Source organism: Alligator mississippiensis, chromosome 5 (assembly GCF_030867095.1).
Source record: "Alligator mississippiensis isolate rAllMis1 chromosome 5, rAllMis1, whole genome shotgun sequence".
Classification (NCBI taxonomy): domain Eukaryota; kingdom Metazoa; phylum Chordata; order Crocodylia; family Alligatoridae; genus Alligator; species Alligator mississippiensis.
The window spans coordinates 98,690,327-98,717,164 of NC_081828.1; the positions used below are offsets into that span (position 1 = coordinate 98,690,327).

The window sequence follows — 26,838 nt, forward strand, 5'->3', positions numbered from 1 at the left end:
TGCTTTCTGCTTTCTACCTTCTTCTTTCAATTTGCAACCCATCTTCCCACTGCTTTCGCCACGTCCACAGAGCAAGTCATCTCATCATAGAAGGCAATCAGGTTGGTGAGGCATGATTTGCCCTTGGTGAATCCATGCTGACTGTTCCTGTGATCACTTTCTTCTCCAAGGGCTTAGAAATGGAATCCTTGAGGACCTACTCCATGATTTTTCTGTGACTGAGGTGAGGCTGACTGGTCTGTAGTTCCCTAAAACGCTCTTCCCTTTCTTAAAGATGAGCACTGTATTTGACCTTTTCCAATTGTCTGGGACCTCCCCTGATCACCACACGTTTTCAAAGATAATGGTCAGTGGCTCTGTAGGCACATCAGCCAACTCAACACCCTTGGATGCATTGTACCCGGCTCTATGGACTTGTACATGTCCACCTTTTCTATATAATCCCTAACCTGTTTTTTTGCCACTGAGGGCTGCTCACCTTCTCTGGAAACTTTGCTGCCCAGTGCAGTAGTCTGAGAGCTTCTTGTTACCTTTCACATCCCTTGCTAGCTGCAGCTCCAGTTGCGCCTTGTACTTCCTGATTTCATCCCTGCTTGCCCAAACAGTATTCTCCCTAGTCATTTCTCCAAGCTTCCACTTCTTGTAAACCTTTTTGTGTTTAAGCTCACCAAAGAGTTCTATGCTAAGCCAAGTTGGTCATCTGCCATGCTATTCTTCCTATGAAGAGGCTATCCTTATTTGATAGGCAGATCTTTGGGAGTTCTTTTCATGTGTTGATGTTTCAAGAAACCGCCTCAGGGATCTTAATGTTTGCCAAAACCTGCAGTGTCTTAAATCTAAACTGACTATCATGGTTCCAAAATTAAGTCCTAGTGACTTTTCCAGAAGAGGTTTTTTTTAATTAACTCTTGTGCATCAGAAGTTGCATATTATCTTGTTGCTTTGCTTTCTTTTACTGGAAGAAAGAACTTTGTTATTTTCTCTCTCTTTTTTTTTCCCCCCATGAGCTCTGGTGTTGGCCACAAAGGACCAAGTCTCAGAATCATCATAAATTCTAGTTTGTTGGATGGGATGTGAAGTTACCAATAAAATCATAAATGCAAACTTTGAGTTATGAGGGGTACTGGTCACCTTAGTGTGCTCTCCCTCCCTCCTACCCTCAAACCCATGTCATTTAAACCCATGTAGTATAGTGTATAGTAGCTGTATGTACCCATGTAATATAGTATATAGTGCTGTAGTGATTGTGAGCACTGGTGTCAGTATATCTACCTATCCAAGGTCCTGGATTCTGCTGTCAATAGTCAGCTTCCTTCTGGAGTAGACATCACCTTGAAGGAGGTTGCCTTCTTGTCCTTCTGTCTTGGTAGGTTAGGTGCTGGATGAGAGGACGCCACTGAAGGTCATGCTTCACTGCCTTTTATTCCTTTCTGGCAGACTTGTGTGATCCCCCAGCGTCATTTTGGCTGACCAATCTCAAGATCTCTGTCCCATGTGGGTCTTGAGTAGTGCTTGACAGTTGTTAGTCGCAGGGGTTTTGCTTACCCAGTAGTGCAGTTTCGGGAGTCAGTTTGTGATTTTGATTAATTAACAATGGTGTTGTTAAGGGTTGCAGGAATAGTCAGTAGGGTGAGTGCTGAGTCCCAGGAATCAGTTCCCTGGCTTAATTAGCCTAAATGGCTTGTAGAGTTCTATAATGGTAAGTTCCTTTGGCTAGGCTATTGTCATTAAATTACCTACTGATCACCATACATACTTGCATTCAATCAGGGACCAGTCTGATATAGCAGATTTTATCACTTTACAATTACAGTTTAATGCAGTTTTTAACAATGGTCCAGGGTGTAACTTCATTCAACAAGGGAGTACATTCCTTAAGGGTTTACAACTATAAAATATAGAATACAGAATGCCATGGTAAAGATAAGACAGATGAAATATAAAAATGCACTGTGAGAAATATATAAAAATGCAATGTGTGGTAATGAGGATCAAAGGCTACTGGGGACAGTGAGTGATTTAGGTTAGCACCAGGATGTATTTGCAGTCTTTGAAGTGGATATTTTAATTCTTTTGTTTTCTTTAGTGACACTAAGCTTAATTAATATGTAGATGTAGTTTGTAGGTTTCTCCTACAGAAAGCCACTTCAGCTTCCTGGCTTGCTCTGAGCCTTGCCATACCCATGCAATGAGTGTGCTAGGTCTCTGCCAATATTTAAAAGGAAAAAGAAATGCACAAAATGGGGAGGAGAAGGGGGGTGTGCAGGCAGGAAGGGGCTTCTGTTATATCACTATCCAGAAAGGAATTTTACAAAGGGGGATTTCTGCTACACTGGAAGCAATTATTTATTTGTATTTATTCGGTTTAATTAAATGAGGTCTTCATACCTTTAAAATATCACTGTGAAACAATAGTGAAAAGCTGCTGAAAGCATTCTGGAAGCAATAAAGCATTGATTTACAAGGTAGTTTTGGGGGTTTGTTTAAGTAGCCTGCGCATTGCCTGTTGAGAATTATTATATGACGTTTAGCTTGTTGGTGTATTTCTGTGTCAAGATGTAAGACTATAAATAGAAAAGTATTAAGAGAAATACCCAGTACAAAACTGTATTCCAGCCTTCAAGAATATTTAGCCTATTTTCTTTACAGGATAAAACCACTTAACAAATGGGTAAACTCAGAAGCAGAAATACAGTAGCCTACCTACGTGTTGTAAAGAGGGGACTCTTGTTTTAATGTAATGTTTCTTTTATTTTTCCCCACATGAGGATAACTACCTAATGAATCCTCAAATTTAGAGACATTTATGTAAATGTCATTTAGATTTTAGTGGAAGAATATTCATAGTATCATAGTAGCTAGGGTTGGAAGGGACCTAAACAGATCATCAGGTCCAAGCCCCTGCCTTCGGCAGGAACAGATGCTGGGTTCATATGACCCCAGTCAGGTGTCTCTCCAGCCTCCTCTTAAAGACTCCCAAGGTAGGAGTGAGCACCACTTCCCTTGGAAGTTGGTTGCAGGTGCTAGCTGCCCTAACTGTAAAGTAATGCCTCCTGATGTCCAGCCTGAACCTGCTGTCTATCAACTTCTGGCTGTTATTCCTAGTTATCCTGTGTGGTGCTCAGGGGAACAGGGCATCTCCTATTCCCAGCTGATCCCCCCTGGTGAATTTGTAGACAGCCACCAGATTCCCCCTCAGCCTTCTCTTGTGGAAGCTGAGTAGGTTCAGGCCCTCTAGTCCAGGGGTGGGCAAAATGCAGCCTGCAGGCCAGATGTAGCCCATCAAGCCATTCTATTCAGCCTGTGGAGCGCCTAAAAAATTTAGAAAATTAATACTTATCTGCCCCTGGCTGCCTTTCATGTGGCCCTTGATAACTTGCCAAAACTGAGTAAGTGGCTCTCCACCTGAAATAATTGCCTGCCCCTGCTCTAATCTCTCCTCGTATGGCCTGCCTTGCTGCCCCCTGATCATGTGAGTGGCCCTCCTCTGGACCCTCTCAATGTTAGCTGCATCGCTCTTGAAGTGCAGTGCCCAAAACTGGATGCAGTACTCCAACTGCGGCCTGACCACTGCTGCATAGAGGGGGAGGATCACCTCCCTGGACCTCCTTGTGATGCATCTGTGGATGCATGACAAGGTGTGGTTAGCCTTACTGACAGCTTCCTTGCATTGGTGGTTCACGTTCAACCTGGAGTCAACAATGACTCCAAGATCCTTTTCTGCCTTTGTGTTGATGAGAAGGGTGTTCCCCAGCCTATAAGTATGCTGCTGGTTCCTTCTCCCTAGATGCAGTATCCTGCACTTGTCCACATTGAATTCTATCCTATTCTTATTTGCTCATCTCTGTAACCTGTCCAGATCTAGCTGGATTCTGTCCCTCCCTTCTGGCATGCCCAACTTGCCCCATATCTTGGTGTCATCAGTGAACTTGGACAACGTGCTTTCCATCCCCTCATCCAAGTCATAGATAAAGATGTTGAACAGTACGGACTCGAGGACTGAGCCCTGGGGAACTCCACTGCCCACATCCCTCCAGGTTGAAAACGACCCGTCCACCCCCACTCTCTGTGTGCAACTGTCTAGCCAATTAGCCACCCATCTGACTGTGTAGGCATCAATGCTGCAGTCACCTAGTTTTTTTATGAGAATGGGGTGAGAGACGGTGTCAAAGGCCTTCTTAAAGTCCAGGAAGACAACATCCACCCCCATGCCTTCATCCAAGGACCTTGACATGATCATAAAAGGAAATAGGTTAGTCTGACAGAATCTTCTCTTAATGAACCCATGTTGGTTCCCCCTGAGCATGATCTCCCCTGCTGGTCCCTCGCAGATGTGCTCCTTGATTATTTTCTCAAAGGTCTTCCCCAGGACTGAGGTAAGACTGGGCCTATAGCTACCTGGGTCCTCCTTTCTCCCTTTCCTGTAAATGGGGACCACGTTGGCTTTTTTCCAGTTATCTGGCACCTGACCAGAGCTCCATGAGTGCTCGTATAGCTGTGCCAGGGGCCCTGCAATGACCCCCACCAATTCCCTCAGCACCCTTGGATGAAGAGCATCCAGGCCTGCTGATTTGAACACATCCAGCCCCTCCAGAAGTTCCCTAACTACGTCATCCCTAACCTTGGGCCTGACTGTGCCTCCCCTGAGTCCTTCTGTGCTCCTGGTGGGGGAGATGTCCTGGTCCCTGCTCAGAAAAATGGAGGCAAATAATTTGTTAAAGAGGTTCGCTTTTAATTTGCAGCAATCACCAGATTGCCAAGTGTGTCCTGCAGGGGCCCTACATTACCCTGTGCCGCCTTCTTGTTCCCTATGCATTTGAAAAAGGTTTTTTGTTATCCTTAATCCTGGTCACCAGCCCCAGTTCTATCTCAGCCTTGGCCTTCCTAACAGCCGCCCTATAGCCTCTAGCAATCTTCTTTGGTAATAGTCCCTTGCTTCCATCGGATGTATGCCTCCTTTTTAGCCCTCAGGCATTCCTGAATGACCTTGCTGACCCATGGGGGCTTTTTAGCACTCTTACGCCCCTTGGTATGCATTGGGACTGACTCCCTTTGGGCTCAGAGGATCATCTACTTGAGGAACGACCACCTGTCTTGGACTCCCATCTCCCTGAAACTTCAGGATCCCAGTGCCTCCCGTACTAGTCTTATTGAAGTCGGCCCTCCTGAAGTCAAGGACTTCTGCCTTACTGCTAGCCCTTGACACCCTGTGCTGGATAGTAAATTCCAGCAGGCAATGATCGCTATCGCCCAGGCGGCTGAGAACCTGCAATTCCCTCATCAGGTCATCGCCTCTACCAAGGACCAGGTCCAGCAGGGCATTTCCCCTGGTGGGACTGTGCACCTCCTGAGTTAGGTGGAGGTCCTGTGTCTCAGCTCGGAATCTACGTGAGCGGTCATACCTAGCTGACTGCTCTTCCCAGCAGATGTCTGGGTAGTTCAGGTCACCCATAACTACCACATCTCTTGACTTGACAGCCTCTACGAGCTGTCCTAAAAATTCCCGGTCCAGCTCTTCCCCCTGGTTGGGCGGTCTGTAATAGACACCCACTGTTAAGTCCCTTTTCCCATGACCCCCTTGTATTCTTACCCAGAGCACCTCAGTCAGCCCCTCTTCTGACCCAACCTTGGTCATTGAGGACGTGTATTGCTCCTTGACATAGAGCGCTACACCTCCTCCTTTTCTCCCTACTCTGTCCCATCTGTACAGCCTGTAGCCCTTAATATCTACTGCCCAATCGTGGGTAGAATCCCACCAGGTTTCTGTGAGCCCTACTATGTCTGGATTTATGATAGCTATCAGAAGGGCGAGCTCCTCCTGCTTATTCCCCATACTTCTAGTGTTAGTGTAGAGGCATTTAAGAGATCCCATGGGTGTTTGTGCGGCCCCCTTGTTCCTAAGTCTGTCGCGGCCCCTGTCACTTATCTGGGTACTTCCTGTGCTCGACACCTGGCTTGATAGCGAAGTGTCCTCCTATGCCTCCGTGGCCCCGTCCCCCAACGAAACTAGTTTAAAGCCTGCCGTATGAGGTCAGGCAACCTGGAAGAAAAGACATGTTTACTTTTTAAAGATGAAGCCCATCCCACCCAAGCATGCCCCCTGCAAGAAAATGCGGGTCATTGTCAAAGAACCTGAAGCCCAGCTCTGAAGCCACTGGTTGACCTCACTGATGCAGGCCTCGTGGCACTGTCCGCACCTACTCACCAGAATAGAGGAGAATACCACCTGTGCCCCTGTTTCCTTGAGCTTGGCCCCCAGAGCTTTGTAGTCCTTCATGTTGCAGTCTGGACTGCTCTTGGTCACATCATTCATTCCCACCTGTATCAGGACCATGGGGTACTGGTTAGAGGGTCGGATGAGGTCTGGGATCATCTCCGTGACATCCTGAATCTGGGCCCCAGGCAGGCAGCAGACCTCACGTGCTATGGGATTTGGGGCGACAGATGGGTCCCTCTGTCCCCTCAGAATGGAATCTCCAATGATGAGGACTTTGCATCTCCTCTTCTTGGTTCCGTCCTTGCTCAGTCCATGCGTTGCCTGGAGTGGCTCCATCTCCTGTGGAGGCATCTGTGTCAGCCCCGTCCCCCAAGGCTTGCCAGGGCCTCATATCTGCTCCCCAGTTTTCCTGGGGAGCTGACACTGCGCTAGCCTGGGCAGGCCTTGTTCTGCTATGCCTCTGCAGTGCATCCTACTTGGGGGGCTTCTCCAGTTGATTTCTGACCCTGCAGAGAATGGAAATAACCATCAATTTCATCCCCTGCAGCCCTGATCCCCCGCAGCCTGCTCATCTCAGCCTAGAGCTCCCTCACCTGTTCTTCCAGGGCCCGTAGGCGGTTACAAGAGGGACAAGTGAGGGAGCCCCCAGACCCCTCTCCCACCCCTGACCGCAGGGCCCCTGCCAGGCAGCCTCCACAGTCAGGGTGGCTGGGTGCCACCGACCCCACCATGGGCTCTGTCTGGGAGGAGGCATCAGAGGAGCCCAGGGCAGGTGTCACCACCAGGGCAGGGTCCCTGGCAGTGCTCTCTGCATCCTTACCATGTCCGTGGAGCTCCAAGTCTTCCTCTCTCCCCTGCTGGAGACTCCCTCCTGACTTACTCCTTACACCTGTCTGCTGCAAACGCCGGCACGCCTCTGTTTGCACGCGGCTCCCTGCCAGCTCAGTTAAGAGGGATACGGGGGGTTTCCCCTCCGGATCCTCTACAGCTGTGCTGGCTTCTCTGCCCCACTTACCTTCAGAGGATCCGCTGCCTCTGCCTCTGCTGCCACTGCTGCTGGTGAGTACAGGGGGCACACTTGTGCTGGAGGCACACATACGCCCACTCTAGACTCAAGCCCCAAGATGAAAAATCTTGCTTTTGTTAGCAGCAGCCTAAGAAATGTAAAGCACAGCTAGGTTGCTGATCTTAGCCTCTGTGTTTTATGAGCTAAAGCAATGAAGCTGTTATATACAGTATGTAAAATAAGTTATAAGCTTTGTCTATGCTTAATTTTAAGGCTGGTGCATGTTTAGAGGCAGCAATGTCATTTCAAGTAGGTATTGCTGCTTTGTCTAGCTGGAGAAATTAAACTGTAGTTCTGGGTTTGGTCTAGGCTTCAGTTTTGTGATGAACGTCTTTTTGCTTCAGAAACTAGGACCATAACTCCCCCCCCCCCCCGCCCAAATAAATAAATTAATTAAAAAATCAGTGAAATTGCTCATTTAAATTCTTAAATGGAGCTGCTAGCTTCTGGTACCAACTTAAGTTATTGAAATACAGAATTAATTCATTTGGTTCATCATCTTTGAACAGAAGTACAAACCTGACAGGTATACCCAGTTGGTCAGTGGATTAAATGTGTCATTGGCCTATAATGGTATAAATAAAGCTGTTGCATGAAGCTGACAATCCTGACCCTGGTGATGTTGTTTTCTATTTCAAAATGGGCCAGTGAACCCATAGTTGTGTTATCCTGTTTTTAGTAGATTGGAAATTGCATTTCTTCTTCTGCAAGTGCATTTGTATGCTATAGAATGAGATCTGTTCTTAAGGGAGTCCCAAGGTAAACTCCTCAGGGCAGGACTAATGCACTGTTGTTCACTCATGGCACTTACAACAGTTCTTTTTTCTTTCAGGTGGCAGAGACAAGCGTGGAGGCCCCATTCTAACCTTTCCAGCTCGCAGTAACCATGATAGAATACGGCAAGAGGACCTTAGGAGACTAATTTCATACCTAGCTTGTATACCTAGGTAAGGGCTGATGTCTGGTTGAGCTTTCACATGAAGAACTGAAAGTTCTACCTGGTGTACAGTTAGAGGCTAAGGCAGAAAGCAATAATAAAAACAAGATTTGCTGCTTATAATGTCCTCATGCTACTCTGAACAAGACCTACGTAAGCTATTTTTCAACTTGTGGAGGGATTTGGTATATGAACTACTGTGCATCAGCTGGACACAAGTTAAGCTCAGAAAATGGTTTTACTCTAGTGTCAATATTTGTGTATTTGAGCTTTGCTTTGGACTTGGGCTACATGTCAGCCCAGATGTTTATAAATCCATTTACATTTGGGCTGGGGAATCGGACAGTCAGAAGTCATAGCACCTGCTTGAGGCCTTTCTTCACCTTCTTAAAGAAAGCGCGAGACTTACCTGAGTCTCCAGCCCACTGGACCAGTATGGTTAAGGAACATTGATTTTTGCAGTTAGTATGCCACAAGGGAGTGACATGGCTGGTGTAATGTCTTGGGTTCCTTGGACTCCTCAGCCTGAGTGACCTATTTATTGCTTGGTTGACTGGGGACAGCTTTTGGCACAGTTCCAGAGTAGGGCTTGAACTCACGCCTCTGGAGTTGTACTGTTCTGCCACTGTACCCTGAAGGTTATGTCTTTTACTCAGTGGTCTGTCTATGCTCAGGTGGCCCAGTGACTACTTTCATTAAGAAAATTTGAAAGAATGTTCCTTGAAGTATTATGGTACTTACACCTGAGCAAGGATGGCTCTGTGCCTCTTATTATTGATCTAGCTGTTGTTTTGCCTCTACTGTAAGTTGAAGCAGCTGTAAGGCTGGTTTATAGGGGTGTGTGAAGCTTCGGTTGCCAATTCGAATCAGAGAAGATTCAGCCTGATTCGGTGGCCCAATCATCAAATCCACATCGAATCGGGAGACCCATTAAAAGCTCTGAATTAATTTGGAAAAGATTCGGTGATTCAGAAAAGGCGGTCTTGTGAGGAAACAGAAACTGGGGAGAGGGGGAGGAAGAGGGGAAAGACTGCTCTCATATTGACATATATAGCTCGCCAGTGACTGTGATCTTTCCCTCAGTACCCTTCCAATCACAGTGCTCTGGGGGAGGGATGTAGAAACGGCATATAAGGATCTGTGTGAATCCTTTCTCTCCCTTTTGTGAGCTGTCTGGAAGCAACAGCATGTGAAAGGTACTGGCTGCAGTGGTTGGCTTCCTAGTCAGTCCCTTGCTAGTCTTTCTTCTTGGAAAGGATTGGATGCACCTTTCCAATATATTACAGATAGAAGATATATTACAAACACACACATACACATTTTCCAGCACAGCAAACATTATGAAGCGTGCTGGAAAGGCAGGTGCCAGGTCTTCTGGCAGAGGAGGGAAAGGGGCTAGAGAGGGTAGGAGGAGAGCTACATTCTACCTCCCTCCCCTCAAACATAGATGCACCCACTTTCCTGGCAGCAATGAGTCATTTGCTGCCAGTGGGAGCAAGGAGGTGGGTGCAGCATCTGTCCCTGCATCTGCACCATCTCCACTAACACCAGAAATAGCCACCAGCACCAGCATGATAGTCTCCTCCATCCCAGTTTCAGTTCCCAGCCTGAGGCTCCCAGTGCCAGAGGAGGAGCTGGATCTGGAACCAGGGGAGCTCATTGTCATAGCCAGGGAAATTTTGGGGAAGGAGGGGGAATTTGAGTTTGTGCTCCACACCCTTCAGAGTTCCCCTACAAGTAGGTCTCTTCTGGAAGGCATGTCAGAGGAGGTTGTGGGGACAGGTGGCTCAGCTTCCCCTGATATTGTGCCTCATCCTGCTGAGGAGGGGGATAAGACAGGATCCCCACCCTCAATCCAGAAGTTAGGGGGGATAGTGTATTATGGGATCATTTTAAGTTGGCAGACGATCCCAGGTATGCTACCTGCCAGTACTGCCAAAGGCAGATCAGCCAGGGCAGGGATGTGAAACACGTCACCACCGCGGCAATGCTGCTGTATCTCAGGAGGCAGCACTCCCTTGCCTTTGTTCCTCCTCAGCCTGGCACCAGGGGGAGAATACCCAAAAAGAAGTGTCCCGTCCCCCCCACCCCCCCTCCGCCTTTGCTCCAAAGCCTCCATCCCCAGAAAGCAGAGGCAGGCTACCCTGGAGCGGTGGGGAAAAGCCACAGACAAAGGTCGGGGGGGTGCGTTACAAGGGCAAGTGAAGACACCCAGAGCATTGGGGAGATGCTCTTTAGGGCTGTGCGAAATTTTGCCGGCTGTTTCATTTCGACACTTTTGACGCATTTTGAGGTTGAAACAGCAAAATTGAAGTGAAAGAAAGGGTGTCGAAATAGCCTTGAAACAAAATGAGGCTAGTCTAAACATTTTGACCATAGCGCTGGAGATGGGAAGTCAGTCCAGCTGGGCTGACTTCCCATCCCTGGCACAAGATCTGGCAGGGAATGGGGAGTCAGCTTAGCTGGGCTGCCTCCCCATACTCCGCATACCCCATGGTAGATCACGCCAGGGATGGGGAGGCTGACTCCAGCGCAATCTAGCGTGGGGGATGGGGAGTCAGCCCATCTGGGCTGAGTTTCCCCAGCCTGATTGTGGGGTTGGGGTTGGGAACTCAACCCAGCTGAGCTGAGTTCCTTTCCCCAGCCCAGTGGTTGGGTGAAACATCAAAACAGCTTCAAAACAGCCTCACTGTTTTGACTCTAAATGAAATTTGGTACAAAACACTGTTCCATCCAGACCTTGAAACTGGAGTCAGAATGGAACAGTGCCCTTTCGCACAGCCCTAATACTTGCTCTGCCCTTCTCCTTTGTTGAGCATCCAGGGTTCAAATGGCTCATGGCACTTGTGGCCCCATCATACCAAGTGCTCACACACATCACCTTTAGCAGGACTGTGGTGCCCTCCCTGTATGAGGCATGCAGGGAGTACTGGAGGGAAGAGCTGCGCAAGGCAGGTCCACAGGTAGCCTTGCGCTTCATCTTGGACATCTGGAGCAGCTGGGGTGGAGATCACACCTGCTTCTCCTTCTCAGGGCACTGGTGTGATCAGTCAGGCCGTTGGCCTCTCCTTCAAGCGGAGGTGATGGATGAGTTCCACATGACAAGGAAAATCATGATTGTCATGAACCGAATGGTGCAGGGGTGGCTTGGGCAGGACGAACTCACCCATGGGTTTATGGTCACCAATAGTGGGGTCAAGGCAGTCCATGATGCCAACTTTGTTGGCATCTGCTGTGTGACACACAAGTTCCATCTCATAGTCAGGGATGCCTTGGAGGGAGATAGGGCTGCCAGTGATGGTGCCGTCACTACCAGCCAGCTCATTTCAAAATGCAGGAAGGTGACAGGCTGCTTCCACTGCAGCATCAAGCAGGGCAAGATGCTGTGGGACAAACAGGCAGAGCTGAGCATTCTGCAGCACAAAATCATGAGGGATGTGGAGACTCGATGGAACTCCACATATCTGATACTTGAAAGGCTGGTGGAGCAACAGAAGGCCATCCACGAGATGGCCTTGCTTGGGGAGATTGGGATCAGCGGCCCCCTTAACAAAATGGAGTGTGATACCATCTCCCAGATCTTGGTGGTCCTCAAGCCTTCCTCGAGGGCATCAAGAACCTCAGCACTGGCAATGCCCTCCTTAGCCAGGTGATCCCATAGTGAAGGAGCTTGAGAATCAAATGGAGAAGTTCTAGGGTATCGATGTTCCTGGCTGGGGCAAGTCGCTTTCACCAGAGGTGCAGGCACTGGTAAAGCGGCTGAAGAAAAGTATCAAAAAATGGCTGGAACCATTGTGGTCCACTATAGTCCACGTGCTGGCAGGCATGTTTAACCTAAGAGTGAAGGGAAGCATCTGTAGCAGCAAAACCCTTGATCACTGGACTGAGGTGCTGGTGAACAGGGTCAGGGAGGCAGAAAGGCAGAGGCAGGGGGACGTGGAAGAGGGGGATCCACTCTTTCATGCCAGCACTCCCAGCAGTAGCCAGTCTCCTCCACAACAGCCGCTGCCATGTGAGCCAATGGTCGGGTCCAGAGGCACCAGACCCCAGCCTCGGGCAGGTAGCGTAGAGGCTTTGGTGGCTACCTATCTCACCTAGGACATGGAACTGCTGGATTGCAACCCCTTGGCCTATTGGGCAACCCGCAGCCAGATGTGGCAGGATCTGGCCACAGTTGCCCGGGAACACCTGTCCTGTCCACCAACCAGTCTGCTGAGTGAGAGAGTGTTCAGCATTGCTGGGGATGTTGTGACACCCCACCGCACTTCCTTGGATTCTGGTTTGGTGGAGCAGCTAGTATTCCTCAAGGTGAACCTCTCACTGCTGAGATTCCCCAAGCTCCACCTGCAGATGGAGTGAGTACCACCCTCTTCACTCTTAACTCTTGACCTATTTGCTTTTTTTATTTGCTTTGATAACCATTTAAATGCCCTGCTCTCAGAGCTGGAAGCGGCATTTTTTTTTACCAGCCAGCAGTGGAAGAACGTCTCGGTGGTGAGCTCCCATGCCAGGATGAACTTGAAGGTATGGGCTGGGGCTACAGGGAAGGAGGAGGCCCCAAGTCCTGGGCATGATCTAAAACTGCACCCTGTCAAGGTAGGGAGGCCTGCTGGGATTGCCGGTGGGGTGGCAGCCCCAGGAAATGCCAGGACCAAGGACTTCCCTGTTGAAAGGCAGGTAGGGGGTGCCTGAAAACTTTTAGCCATCACACGCACACCCAATCCTGGCTGGGGAAAGCCCAGAATTGTAAGATCTTTGAGAGGCCTGAGGCTTATTGGTTGCAGTGGAGTTGTGAGGGTCCAGGTGAGCTTAGCTGCCTGCAATGCCATCTGTGAGGCATGGGCTGCAGTGTAGGGGAGGTACAGAGCTGAAGAATGGATGTCACCCCTAGACATCAGGGGCCTAAACGGGCAGCCTTCTGCCTGTGTAACATCTGAAACAGTTTTCCATCAAGGTGTGGCAGGTGAAAGAGAGGAGAGCAGTTGGCCCAGAAACAGGTGGGCAGGCTGAGATCTGACCAGCACCGGGAAGGCCCCCTGTTGCAAGCTACCATTCCTGATGCGTTCATCCTGCTCTGCCTTAACTGACACAAGGCAGACAAGGTTCTTTGGGTTAATTTGATATCTTTTATTAGACCAACTGAATAGTTGGAGAAATATATCTTGGCAAGCTTTCAGGTTTAAAAATCCTTAGAGGCTGAGGAAGCCTTTGCAGTTGGTCTGTGCTCTTCCTGGATGGAATTAATAGTAAAGAAGCCAGAGTCTGGGCTGGTATGCATGCAAGACAGGCAGTAAGTGAAGATGTAAAGTGAGATGTCAGGGGGTGAGGGGAAAGGGGTGTAGCAGCCAGGTAAATGTGGAGAGGTATCTTGGGAGTCAGATGTCAGGAAAGTTATAGTGTGTCATCAATCCAGTGTCTATGTTGAGTCCATGATTTTTTATATCCAGTAGATTTATGAAGTAAAGTTTGTAGGCTTGTCTACAAAAGGGAGTTTTGTAAATTCCCTTCGAGGATAAGGACTGGGTGATTGGAGAGAGTGGTTTCCTTGTGTGAAATGTGTCCCCACTGGTAATTGGGTGTTCTTGTTTTTAATAGATGTCCAGTGTCCATTCATTCTGGTACGTGGTTGTTGTTCGGTCTTTCCTGTGTATTTTCCATCAAGGCATTTGGTGCACTGGATGAGATGTATAACAATTCTGGAGGTGCAGGTGTAAGATTCAGGAATGGTGATGATTCTGTTGTGGGCTGAGGGTTCAGGATTGAGAGCTTGGTCAGGGGTAGAAAGGTAAGAAAGGTTTATTGACTTAACAAAAACACAACTATGCGTAGTTATAAGGCTACAAGGATAGACGATAATAATTTGTGTCAGCAACTTAATCAGCAGTCCCCTCTGATGCCTGATGTATGACAAGTTTCTCTTTCCACAAAGCTCAGCGAAGTCAGGTGTCCTCAGTCAGCACTGTCCGAGGGGTGGAAGGACCCTGGTATTCAGTCCTTGGGCTCCTCGAGATCCACAGGCCCACTGAATCCAGGCCAGCAGCTAATCTTAAATCAGTAGCTTCTTTTACAAATCTGCATCTTCCTTCTAAACGATTTCTGGATGTGCCAGCCAATTTATAACTTCTGAGCTATGCTGATAACTTACAGCCATCCAGCTTCTCCCTACTTCAAACTGTCCTTAGACTGACCAATAGCAGTACAAGCCTTGCATTCTTTTGATAAGGTTAATTTTTACTATGCCACAGGGCCTTACTACTTCAAGGCTTTGTTAAATTTACTAGGCCTTACTTCATACAAGGCTTTACTACATCTTTGGTTTTAATTAGGCTCTTAGCAACAACATATAGCTTAATATCTGAACAAATGACAGAAAAACACTTGGTCTAATCATCATAGAGCCTTTAGCAAGCACCTTTATTGCACAGACATAATTTTCACCTGTCACAGGGGGTACTGGAGATGTTGGCAGGTTTTGCATTTCTTGTCATGGCATGGTCTGGATCCATTCAGTGTGTTTTGGGCTGTAGGAAGTTTGCTTCTGGTGATGAGGTTAGTGAAGTATGGTGCTTTTTTGAATTTACAAAACAGCTTTAGATGTGCCTACAGACTTCACTTCATAACTATACTGGATATAAAAACTCATGGACTGAATATAGATATTGGATTTATGACACACTATAACCTGCCTGACATCTGTCTCCCCAGGTACCTCTCCACTTTTACCTGGCTGCTACATCCCCCTCCCCTGCCCCCCACTTCCCAGCCTGTCTCTCACCCCCTGGTGACTAACATTATCACTGATTGGCTTTCTTGCATATCAGCCCAGCCTCTGGCTTCTTTATTATTCATTTCATCCAGGAAGAGCACACACACCAACTGCAGATGCTTCCTCAGCCTGACTAAAGTTTTTAAAAATAGAAAGTTTGTCAAGCTATACCTCTCCAACTATTCAGTTTATCTAACAAAAGATATCACATCTACTCAAAGAACCTTACCTGCCTGTTCCTTAGATCAATACGGCTACAACCAGAAATCCAGTTAACACACACACATCATACAAGTTTTGCTTCCAACAGTTTGAGGTGCAGTTTCCCAGAAATCCCTGCTCCTATCTCCTTGAAACTTGGCAGGCTTCATGCCCTCAGAAGGGGCTACCATCTGAAGGCATGTTTTCATCCAGTTGTGCAAAAAAAATGACAAAGTACAAGTATTTTAGTGATTCCCCATTATAGTCTATGGCCGAATCACTGGTGAATCTTTTGAACCCAATTCAGCTGAATCGATTTGGGACAGTGATCCGAATCACTGTCCCCCAAATTGGCAGAATCCAAATTGAATGCTGGCCACTTCGCACTCGCCTACTGGTTTAGCATATTTGGCTGCCTATGGCCGCCAAGCGACTAATTGTAGCAGCTTAAAATAATACTGTGCCCGCCTCTGCTCCAGAAGGTGCTCCCGGGCAACTCTTGCGCGGGTGGCTAACCGGGCCTGCCCTGCTCTCGCTCGGGAGTCCCCGGAACTCGCCGACTGCGGTTGCGGCTGGGCCCGCAGCAGGCGGGTCCCCCTCACTGCAGCCTCCAGCGCCGAAGTGCCCCGGGGCGGGCTCACACGGGGCTCTGACCTCCCCTACACCCCGGCCAACGCCACCTTGGGTCGTGGACCTTCTGTCCCTTGTCCCCGAACGAGGGCTGGGCGCCGAGGGCCTTCTCTGCCCCTTGCGGCTCTCTTCCCCGACGCCCCGCCAGTGTCTCTGCCTGGTCTTCCCTGGTTCCCTCACCGGGATTCCCGCCGGCTCTAGTCCGGTTCCCTCGCCGGAGTTTCCGCCAGCTCCAATCCGGTTCCCTCACCAGAGCTTCCGCCGGCTCTAACCTGGTTCCCTCACCGGGGTTTCTGCCGGTTCCCGTCCGGTTCCCTCACTGGGGTTCCCGCCGGCTCCCCGGAGCCTCTGCCAGCTCGTCCCCAGTTACCTCACCGGTGGTTCCAGCTGGCCCTCTCTCTGGGCTCCTCCTCGGAGCTTCTGCCGTCTCCCTCGTCAGTTTCGCCGCTCTTCCCCGGCGGTGTGGCTCTCCCAGCCTCCGTTACTCTGGGCGCGGCTGCAGCCTGTTCGGCCCATGGCCAAGGCCCCTTGCGGGGGCCCGGTTCCACTCCCGGGCTCCACGTCCTCCCGCCACGCGCCGCCTCTGTCTTCGGGGCCGCGTTTTATTTCCCCTGAGTGGCGCCTCTCGCTGACGTCGCTCCGCCCCAGTCGTATGAAAGCGCGGCTAACGAGCCGCGCGGGTGGTTCCCCGGCCTGCATGCCGCCGCTGCTCCCCTCTCCTGTGGAGCATAAGTGAGTGTTTCCCCTGGGCCGGGGGCTCCCTCTAGTCCCGTTGTCCCTGGGACAAATACATATTGTGTGCGACTACACATTCATTAATGCACTTTATGTAATGCACATTAAAACTCACACCTACATTATGAAGTACTAGAAAAATGTGCATTAGCCTATTTTAATATGCATTAGCAAAAGAGCAGTTTCTGCGACACTTTAATGTGCATTAAAACGCCCATATAGACATGTGTGCATGTGTTTGTGTATAGATAGACAAGGTTCTTTGGGTGAATCTGATATCTTTTATTAGACCAATTTAACTAGTTGGGGAAAAAAAATTTTAGCAAGATTTTGGGTTCAAAAACCCTTCGTCAGGCTGCGGAAGCCTCTGCAGTTGGTGTGTGCTCTTCCTGGATGGAATAAATAGTAAAGAAGCCAGAGGCATGCTGGTATGCATGCAAGACAGGCAGTCAGTGAAGATGTAAATTGAGGATTCAGTGGGTGAGAGAGAGGCTGGGTGTGGGGGAGGGAAAAGGGGGATGAATGTAGCAGTTTAATAGTGGAGAGGTACCTAGGGATTCAGATGTCAGGCAAGTAATAATGTGTCATAAACCCAATGTCTATATTTAGTCCATGATTTTTTTGTATCCAGAAGGTTGATGAAGTGGAGTTCATAGGCTTGTCTTCGAGAAGTGTTTTGTAAGTTTCCTTTGAGGATTAGAACTGAGAGATTGGAGAGAGAGTGATTTTGTAATTGGGTATTCTTGTCTTTGCCAGATTTCCAGCATGCATTCATTTTCACGCGCAGTTGTTGTTCGGTCTCTCCTTTGTATTTTCCATCGGGACATTTGACGCATTAGATGAGATGTATTACATTTCTGGAGGTGCAGCTGTAAGATCCAGGAATGCTGATGGTTCTGTTTTGGGGTATAGTAATTGTAGGGGTGGTATAGATGTGTTGGCAGGTTTTGCATTTCTTGTCATGGCATGGTCTGGATCTAATTAGTGTGTTCTGGGCCTTAGGAAGTTTGCTTCTGGTGATGAGGTTAGCAAGGTTCGGTACTTGTTTGAAGGCTAGGATGGGTGGTTCTCAGAAAATCTCTTTAAGAATAGGGTCTCCTTCTAGTATGGGTTGCAAATGCTTGAGGATTTTCTGTATGGGTTCAAGGGAGGGGTGATATGTTATAACCAGCGGTGTGCGATTCATGGCGGGGGTTCTTTTGTACTGCAGCAATTCTTCATGTGGTATCTGCGTGGCTCTTTCAGACATGATCTCTCTCTCTGTAGGAGTGCCCTTGTTGGGTGAAAGCCTTTTTAAGATTAGTGAGGTGGCAATCCTGAGTGTTCCCCTCAGTGCAGATTCGGTAGTATCTGAGGGCTTGGCTATATATCACAGCTTTTTTGGTGCGTTTAGGGTGATAGCTATTTCTGTGCAGATATGTATGTTGGTCTGTGGGTTTCTTGTATAATGTGGCCTGTATTTTACCATTCTGGACACTGATCATCATGTCTAAAAAGGAGATGTTGGTGCTGGAGTATTCAAGAGATAGTCAGATGGAGGGATGATGATTGTTGAATTTCTGATGGAACTCAATCAGAAATTGCAGGTTTTCAGTCCAAATGATGAAGATAGTAGCCAAAGAAAGGCAGTGTCATGCCAATAAGCAGTTTCTGTGTCTCCCAGGAAGTCTCCATAGGTTTATGGTATTTTTAAATGCCGCTTTTGGCGTTGTGGTCCCCTATAAGCTTCCAATGTAGTTTAAAAGAGCTGTTTTAATCAGAGCTGCTTTATGCATTGATGCAACCCAAAAAAAGTAAAGGTGCATAATAGATGTTAGTTACTTAATGTGTTTTTGCAGAAAATCTGTCACGTATCAGATGGTAGAAATTAAGTAGTCTTACTCAGGGGCATACATTGTAGCCATGTTGGTCTAAGGAGCTAGGCAGGCAAAGTTCTGTTTCTCACCCATTGATTGTCTCAATTTGCATTTCCACTGACAAACACTCTCATATACTGGCCTCTGGCTTCCATTCTATTCTATCAAGGAAGAGCACCGACGAACTGCAGAGACTTCCTCAGCCTGACAAAGGGTGTTTGTACCTGAAAGCTTGCAAAGAAGAATTTTTCCAACTATTTTTAGTTGGTCTAATAGAACTAGTCTTACTCAAATATCTACTTCTAAGTGTTGCAGATCTTTGTAGTTTCATGTTTCACCTTGCCTATTTCTGCCAGGTTTTTCCCCCTCTTATTTCTGAGTGAAAGTGCTTTGCTCCAAATTTTCCAAAGTGCTTTGCCAAATTTTGACAAAACCAAAAGATTGTATAGCAGTATGTGTGGCCTTTATTTTGGGTTAGTCACTTAATGCATGATTTTTCTGATCTGGTTCTTCACTACTTAGAATAAATTCATTTGGGTATCAACTTGAGCTCACCTGTCCTTAAAAGAACTTGAGTTGAAAGAGACTGAACCTAGTGTTAAATTTATAAAACTTTTCATGTTTCAGATCTTTTGAGACCACAGGTACATTAGGACAAATGCATGTCAACTGTATATGTCAACATATATCATAAAACTATGGCCAGTAGGGAGGACTGTAGCCAAATCTGGTCCGTAGCCATATTTTTAGTAAACATGAGTTGATTTACTGTTAGCAACCTTTTAAAGAAAATTAAGCTCATGCTTTGTTTCTTTGTGAGCAAATATTTTTAACACAAAAATGTTCAAATGTAAATGTTTTTATACCAATATGAAACCAATGTAAAACACCAGAGGCTTCTGACACACATTTATGTGAATCTACAGATGGTGAAAAACTATAATCTAAGATTGAGTTTGATTAATGAGTTAAGATATGCAGGGGATGACATGAAATTCTGTTCTGTTCTTACTTCAAGAAAGGAATATATCAAGCTATCATGGACATACGTGTTCAGGATCTCAATGATTAAGAAGTAAAGAGGTAGCCAGAAGTTTCACTGCTTAAAAAGTTAACCATGTCCATATTCCTCCATGAATATTACACGCAGGGACATATACAAACAGAAATAAGTACAGAAATAGAGTGGCTATCAAACTACCAGTAATAACGCATTTATTAATTGAGATTAAACATTCATCTCATCAGTAAGATGCAAATATAGTATAGTTCTTTATATCAGGAGTTTCCAACTGGGGGTATGCATACCCCTGGAGGTACTTTGGAAGGCCCCAGGGGGTACACAGCAGCAGGATGGAAAAGCTGCTGGCACTTCCGGTTTTGCCAGTGGCACTTCCAGTTTCACTGCCATGCACCGCACAGGGGACCCTGCCCCCCCCTCGCCCCACCAAACGCTCATCAACCAGCTACCAGGGGACTCCTTGCTTCTTGACCAGCACTGGGGGTACCCTGACCAAAAAAGGTTGAAAAACCCTGCTCTATATAGTACATTTATAGGGTAGGTTAAAGGCAGTATTTGCTGTTGTGTTACTGTCATGTCACTGGCTATTACCAGCAAACTTCTAAATTAGACTGAATATAGACTTTTGTTCACCTATTAACATATTTTTTGTGCCTACAACACACCCTGGATGTAACACACACCTTGTTTTTTGAAAGGCAGAAAGAAGAAGAACAAGTTTTTCCAGTGTTATGGCTGCATAGAACAGGGACAGAGCCCAATCTTTGGCCGACTCACCTTCCCATTTTCTTTTTAACTAAAGCTGAAACCTTAGTTGCTGCTGGAATGGTCTCCATCCACCTATGGATCTATGATTTTGAAAAGAGCTAATGAGTTTCCAAGGCTGTTGTGGCAGGGCACTGTTGGTGCCTGGCACTTTAAGGGCTGGGTCAGGCATCCAGCAGGTGCCTAATGGTGGCAGCCATTTTGAGAACCTAGTACATAAAGGTTGCAGTCTGTTGCTGCTAGCCAAGCAGAAATATTGCCTAGCTGAGCTGCAGCAGGAACAACTCTGGAGGTAAGGGCAGGAACTTAAGGGGATGGTTTGGAGGCTCCTGGTCCTGGGCATGACCTCTAAAACTTCACCCTGCCTGGGATGGGTGGCCTGGTGGGGCTCCCAGTGGTGTGGGAGCCCCCAGGAAATACCAGGCCAGTTACCACCCTAGTGAAAGGCAGGTCAAGGTGCCTTAACCCCTAGCCCCCACAATACTAGGAGTACAAGGGGCCAGGCATGGCTACAGCCACATGGGGCCCCCACTGGGGAGGGAAGCCCTGTGGCCCCAGTGAGGGGGTAGAGATGATGAGCCCAAGTGAGGGGGAAACCAGAGAGCTGGGAGCCCAGTATGTGCTTGTGAGTGTATAGAGTTGCCCCGGGACGGGCCAGGGCAAGCTTGGACCCAGTTGGGTAATTGGCTGGCCTCTACCTGGATGAGGGTTGTGGGAGAGGCCCAAAAGACGGTATGTCTGCAACCCAAGATATGAGCTAGATAAAGCCTATGACTGAAGGGGCCCACTCCGAGGGGGAACAAGGCGGTACAAGTTGTCGACGTGTGAAAGAAACCCTGTGAGAGGGGGAGAGACCATAGTGAGAGGAGGGCGGTATGACTCTGTGTGTGTGTGTGTGTGTGTGTGTGTGTGTGTGTGTGTGTGTGTGTGTGTGTGTGTGTGTGTGTGTGTGTGTGTGTGAGGCCTGACAACGAGTCCAGCTGTAGGCCGGAAGCATTGTGTCATCTGGATGCCATCTGTGAGGCTTGGGCTGCGGTGTAGGGGAGGAATGGAGCTGCAGATAGCACCCCCTGGCATTGGGGCAAGAATAGGCAGCCCCCCACCTAATTAACACCATAATTATGTATCATCAAGGCATGGCAGGTGAGGAGGTGGGTGGTTGGCCCAGAAACAGGTGGGCAGGCCAATGACAGACCAGCCCCAAGAAAGCCCCCTGTTACAGCTGTGAAATAGGAGGAGGGAAACCAGGAGCATCTAGCAAACAGCAAAGTCGCCCTAAGAAAGTTTAGTGTTAAAATGATCTTGCTGTTTCTAAAAGGAGAGAGGGTTGTTAATACCTCTGAAGTGAAGAACAATGAGGCAGTAAGTCAGTAGACTCCCTCTGTCTCCGGAATAATCAACAGCTACTACCCAGCAGAGCAGAAATCAAAGCTAGGTGCTTCTGTCTGAGGCAGAAAATCAGCTTCTCTGATTACTACATGCAACCCAATTTTGGGGCATGATTTTGGAGGAAAACGTATGTGCGGTATATGAGAAAATACAGCATGGTTTGGGTAGGTGTAACTTCTGTCAGTAGTTGAATTAAAGTAACATGGATATGTTTGCAAATGCAAGAATGTTTTTGGTTCCAGATGGTTAAAATGACATGGTCATGTCTTGGGAGACAGTTTGGCTTTTTTTCTCCTTAAATTCTGTGGAAGAGTAGGGGGAGGGAAATCTATGCTCGCTTCCTTCCCCTTAGTATCTGGAAGTCAAGTGGCCCAACAGTAAAGGGGCAGGCCACAGGAGTGGTTTAAACAGGGCAACTGCAGAGCCTGCTCAGAGGCAGAAAACAGAAGAAGCCCCTAGACAGGCCTGGGAGCATGGAAACAACTAAACACTTACCTGCAGAGCACTCTCAAGTGGAGGGGAGAATTATCTCAGCAAGGACAGCCTGTTGCAGAAAGCCTCACGAGAACACAGAGACAGTGTGGCTCCCTTAAGACTCCCACTGGGAAATAGAACCCCCTGGAAAGGGAAAGTCCTATTTGAAAACACTAGGATGGGGCTGGAATAGCCTGGGCTGTTTATAACCTCAGGAGAGGAGTCACTTGATGTTAACTCAGCCCAGGTGTCTCCCCTCAATACAGGACAGATGAGCTACAGCTGGGGACCAAAAACCAGCATTGATAGGCTTGGAGTACAGGGCGGAGAGTCCAAAAGGACACAAGCAGTAGTGAGAAGGGAAACCCTGCACCAAAGAGCAACAGAGGCCAGGGGTGTGGAATACCCCTGCCCATGTTTTTGTGTTTTTGTTTCTAATGGACTGCAGAGGCTTCCTGGGAGTCATCCAGGAAGGTACTGAGAGCAGCTCCTATCTGTGATGCCTTAACAGCAGGAGCCTGTACTCAAGCCCGGAGGACTGTGGTGGGGGTACTGGGGCTGGAGGAGCCCCCTTTAAGGCCTGTGAGGCTCTGTTACAGGCTGTAACTGATTTAATTTTTTTTCCCCCTGCCCTTTTCCCAAATTTGCAGCATTTTGTCAGAATGAAGGAGTCCAGTAAAAAATGTCACTGCCAGTTCTAACCCCTTTTCCCCTAACATGTTGGAAGCAGCCTAGAAGAAAACCATGCACACCAGTTGTGTGTTTTTTGTTTTATTTATTTATTTATTTATTTTTTGTTCCTTTTTATGAGAAACGTGGCCCCTAAGAAAGGTTTCAGTAAAAGTGATCAAGGGGCATATCTAGTGCATGATATTCAGTTGTGTTGACTACTGCATATGGTGGTTTGTTACAGTTCGGAAGAACTTCAGTAACTGGTTCTCAATGCTGTTGGCAGAAACTTCAGCCTACTTTGGGGAATGCTCCAACCTTCATGCACTGTCAAGGGTCTCACTTTTTAGGCTACAGCACCAGATAAAATACCTTCCAGTATCATAAGAGGGATTATTCTTTGAAAAGTAGAAAGAAAATTCTTTTTCTTGAGAAATACTCAGTGTTGCATGTAGTTGTGCATCATTTCCTTGCTAGTTTTTGTAAGCACAGGGCACTCAACACCCTAAATCCCAATTCAGTGCAATATCTAACCATTGAGGCCAAAGTAGCCACACAGGTTGTGTGGGAAGGCATGAAAGACTGTTCATGACATAGGCATTGGATGTTGATTTAGATATGTAAATAAAAATCCTAAAAATAGCCCGTAATCTTTCTACAGGGCAGGTAGAATGTCCCTCATAGTTTTCAATAACACTCGAGCACCAACTTGTTTGCCTGCTTTGTTATATGAATAAGTTTCCTCCTCTGATTATGATGGCTATGTATGTCTCTTTTTTGCATCTCTGGGTGATCAGATGATGGTAAGCTAATGAAAGCCATGGCTAGCTAGGAACCTTTTAGGTCCTGAACTTGGACACCAATCAAAGTCATCATCCATTGTTGATACAGGGTTGGCAAAGTTCTTTAATTCAAACCTTTATATAGGCTTGGATTTTATATAGGTGACATCGCTGTATATTGAATGGTTTGGTCTCATAATATACCCAGATATGTCATAATGAACCTGCTTTAGCAACATGCAGTTCTTGGAGCACCTTAATTGCTGTAAGAAGGGTTACCCAGTCTTGCAATGCCATTCCTTCCCCACCCTTTACCTTAAGATACACCTTAGCCATTTAAGAAGCCATGAGTAGGCTTACCTCATGGGTTCACCTTGTCTACGTGCAGAGTTCATATTCAGATAGAGAGATGAGTGGCAGGCAGTGTTTGGGCCCAAGGTGTTTAGCATTAGAGAGCTTACTGAATGGGATGCTTGACAGGGAGGACAGTGGTTGCTACTGCTCCTCCATGCAGTTCTTCCTGAAGTAGTCCAGACATGCATGAGAAATCCCACTTAATTTGGTTGCTGTGGTGCACCACCATATACCCTAGAAGTAGACCTCTATCTGATACAGCTATACTTGGTTTGGATAACTGATGTACCCTTGTCTGTTTCTTTATGAGCAAGCAAATAAGGAGATTATTTGCATGAGATGAGGGGACTGCCTCAGTTAGGCTTTGGATACACACTGTTACTGCTGATTTATCTGTGGTAGTGCATTAGCAGGCTACCTCATTGACCGGCTCTGTGGCTAGGAGGAGAAAAAGAGCAGTCCTCTATCATCCCCTGGCTGGAGAGTAAACCTTTGAGGTGAATTTTGTACCACACTAGATAAGGGAGTTTTGGTCTCTCAAAAGGATAAACTGATAGCAGACATGATGATAGTCAGAAAGTTTGGAGGGAGGTAGTCATGATAAGAATTAAGTATTTTAAGGAGAAGAAAATGGTACACTGGACTTCTCAAGGGTAGATTTTGATTGAGAGAAAAAGAGACTAGGGAGGCCTGTGGGTTTCCTGCTGCAGTGGGAGAACTAATTTTAATGGAAGACGGAAGGAAGGTAGAACTTCCCAGTGCTACTTTACTTTTCTATTACAAGACAACTGCCATCAGATGACTACCAAAATTTAATACAGAGGAAAAAAAGGGGACAGGGACTCTAGATCAGTGAAGAGCATGTCAATTTCAGACTATTTTATTTTTAAGTTTTGGGGTCTGGTGGACTTCACTGCCAGAGTGCTGAAAAATCCTAGAGGACTGGCAGTACTTGCAAACTGTGGATCAGTGAGTGAAATGACAGAGGACCAGAGCATCTATTTTTGTGCTCATCTTGGGCAGGGGAGGAATCCTTGGAAATTAAGCTAGTCAGCCTGAGTTCAATACCTGGGAAGTTAAACAACTAAATAAGTTAAAAATAATAAATGTGTTAGTGTTGGGAGTAACAAAGATATTACTAGCAGTCAGTGTGGACAGTTATTGTTAAACCGACATTTAGTTCCTTGGAAAATGTAACTACTTTGGATAAGGGCAGAGCAGTGGACTTAATGTATTGGACTTCAGTAATGATTTAGTTGAAAACCTGTATAACAGTCTCAATAAACTGGAGAAATATGAGGTAGAGGGGACTGACATTCAGTAGACACATAATTGGATCAATAACAGTATGCAAAGATAGTGTAAATGGACCAATGTCAAACTGGCAGGGTGGTTCAAGTTGGGTTCCAAGTTTTGTGGTGTTTAACCCATTCATAATCTGAACAAGGGGATGGAGAGTACTAATCAAAATTGAGGGTGAAACAAATCTGGAAGAGATCATATGTCCCAGCCGTCTGTGGAGGGTTCGGGATTGAGAGTGTGATTGGGCGGTAGAAAGGTAAGAAAAGTTTATTGATTTAACAAACACACAACTACGCATAAATGGTAATACTACTATGACAGACCATAATAATTCGCGTTGGCAGTTTATTGGCAGCCCCCTCTGATGCCTGATTCATAGATGTTAGGGTCGGAAGGGACCTCAATAGATCATCGAGTCCGACCCCCTGCATAAGCAGGAAAGAGTGCTGGGTTTAGATGACCCCAGCTAGATACTCATCTAACCTCCTCTTGAAGACCCCCAGGGTAGGGGAGAGCACCACCTCCCTTGGGAGCCCGTTCCAGACCTTGGCCACTCGAACTGTGAAGAAGTTCTTCCTAATGTCCAATCTAAATCTGCTCTCTGCTAGCTTGTGGCCATTGTTTCTTGTAACCCCTGGGGGCGCCTTGGTGAATAAATACTCACCAATTCCCTTCTGTGCCCCCGTGATGAACTGAAAGGCAGCCACAAGGTCGCCTCTCAACCTTCACTTGCGGAGGCTGAAAAGATCCAGTTTCTCTAGTCTCTCCTCGTAGGGCTTGGTCTGCAGGCCCTTGACCATACGAGTTGCCCTTCTCTGGACCCTCTCCAGGTTATCCACATCCTTCTTGAAGTGTGGCGCCCAGAATTGCACGCAGTACTCCAACTGCGGTCTGACCAGCGCCCGATAGAGGGGAAGTATCACCTCCTTGGACCTATTCGTCATGCATCTGCTGATGCACGATAAAGTGCCATTGGCTTTTCTGATGGCTTCGTCACACTGCCGGCTCATGTTCATCTTGGAGTCCACTAGGACTCCAAGATCCCTTTCCACCTCTGTGCCACCCAGCAGGTCATTCCCTAGGCTGTAGGTGTGCTGGACATTTTTCCTCCCTAGGTGCAGCACTTTGCATTTCTCCTTGTTGAACTGCATCCTGTTGTTTTCTGCCCACTTGTCCAACCTATCCAGGTCTGCCTGCAGCTGTTCCCTGCCCTCCGGCGTGTCCACTTCTCCCCGTAGCTTTGTGTCATCTGCAAACTTGGACAGAGTACATTTGACTCCCTCGTCCAAGTCACTGATGAAGACATTAAAGAGTATCAGTCCAAGGACCGAGCCCTGTGGGACCCCACTGCCCACACCCTTCCAGGTCGAGACCGACCCATCCACCACGACTCTCTGGGTGCGGCCCTCTAGCCAATTCCCCACCCACTGGACTGTGTAGTCATCCACGTCACAGCCTCTTAACTTGTTCACCAGTATGGGGTGGGATACCGTATCAAAGGCCTTCCTGAAGTCTAAGTATACGACATCCACCCCTCCTCCTGTGTCCAGGCGTTTCGTAACTTGGTCATAGAAAGAGACTAGATTGGTCAGGCACGATCTGCCCGCCACAAACCCGTGCTGGTTTCCCCTCAGCATAATTTGCCCTGCTGGGCTCTCACAAATGTGAGCCTTG

General features: G+C 47.4%; 1 protein-coding gene across 5 annotated transcripts in view; it reads left to right on the forward strand.

Annotated features, from left to right (window-relative positions):
* The window catches only part of TRIO (trio Rho guanine nucleotide exchange factor), a 533,872-nt gene that overhangs the window by 231,908 nt on the left and 275,126 nt on the right, over positions 1–26,838 (forward strand). For all 5 annotated transcript variants that reach the window (XM_019483906.2, XM_006266316.4, XM_014593806.3 and 2 more), the window contains one exon: positions 8,116–8,230. In XM_019483906.2, coding sequence (XP_019339451.1) covers positions 8,116–8,230 — 115 coding nt within the window. The remainder of the gene's footprint in view (positions 1–8,115; positions 8,231–26,838) is intronic.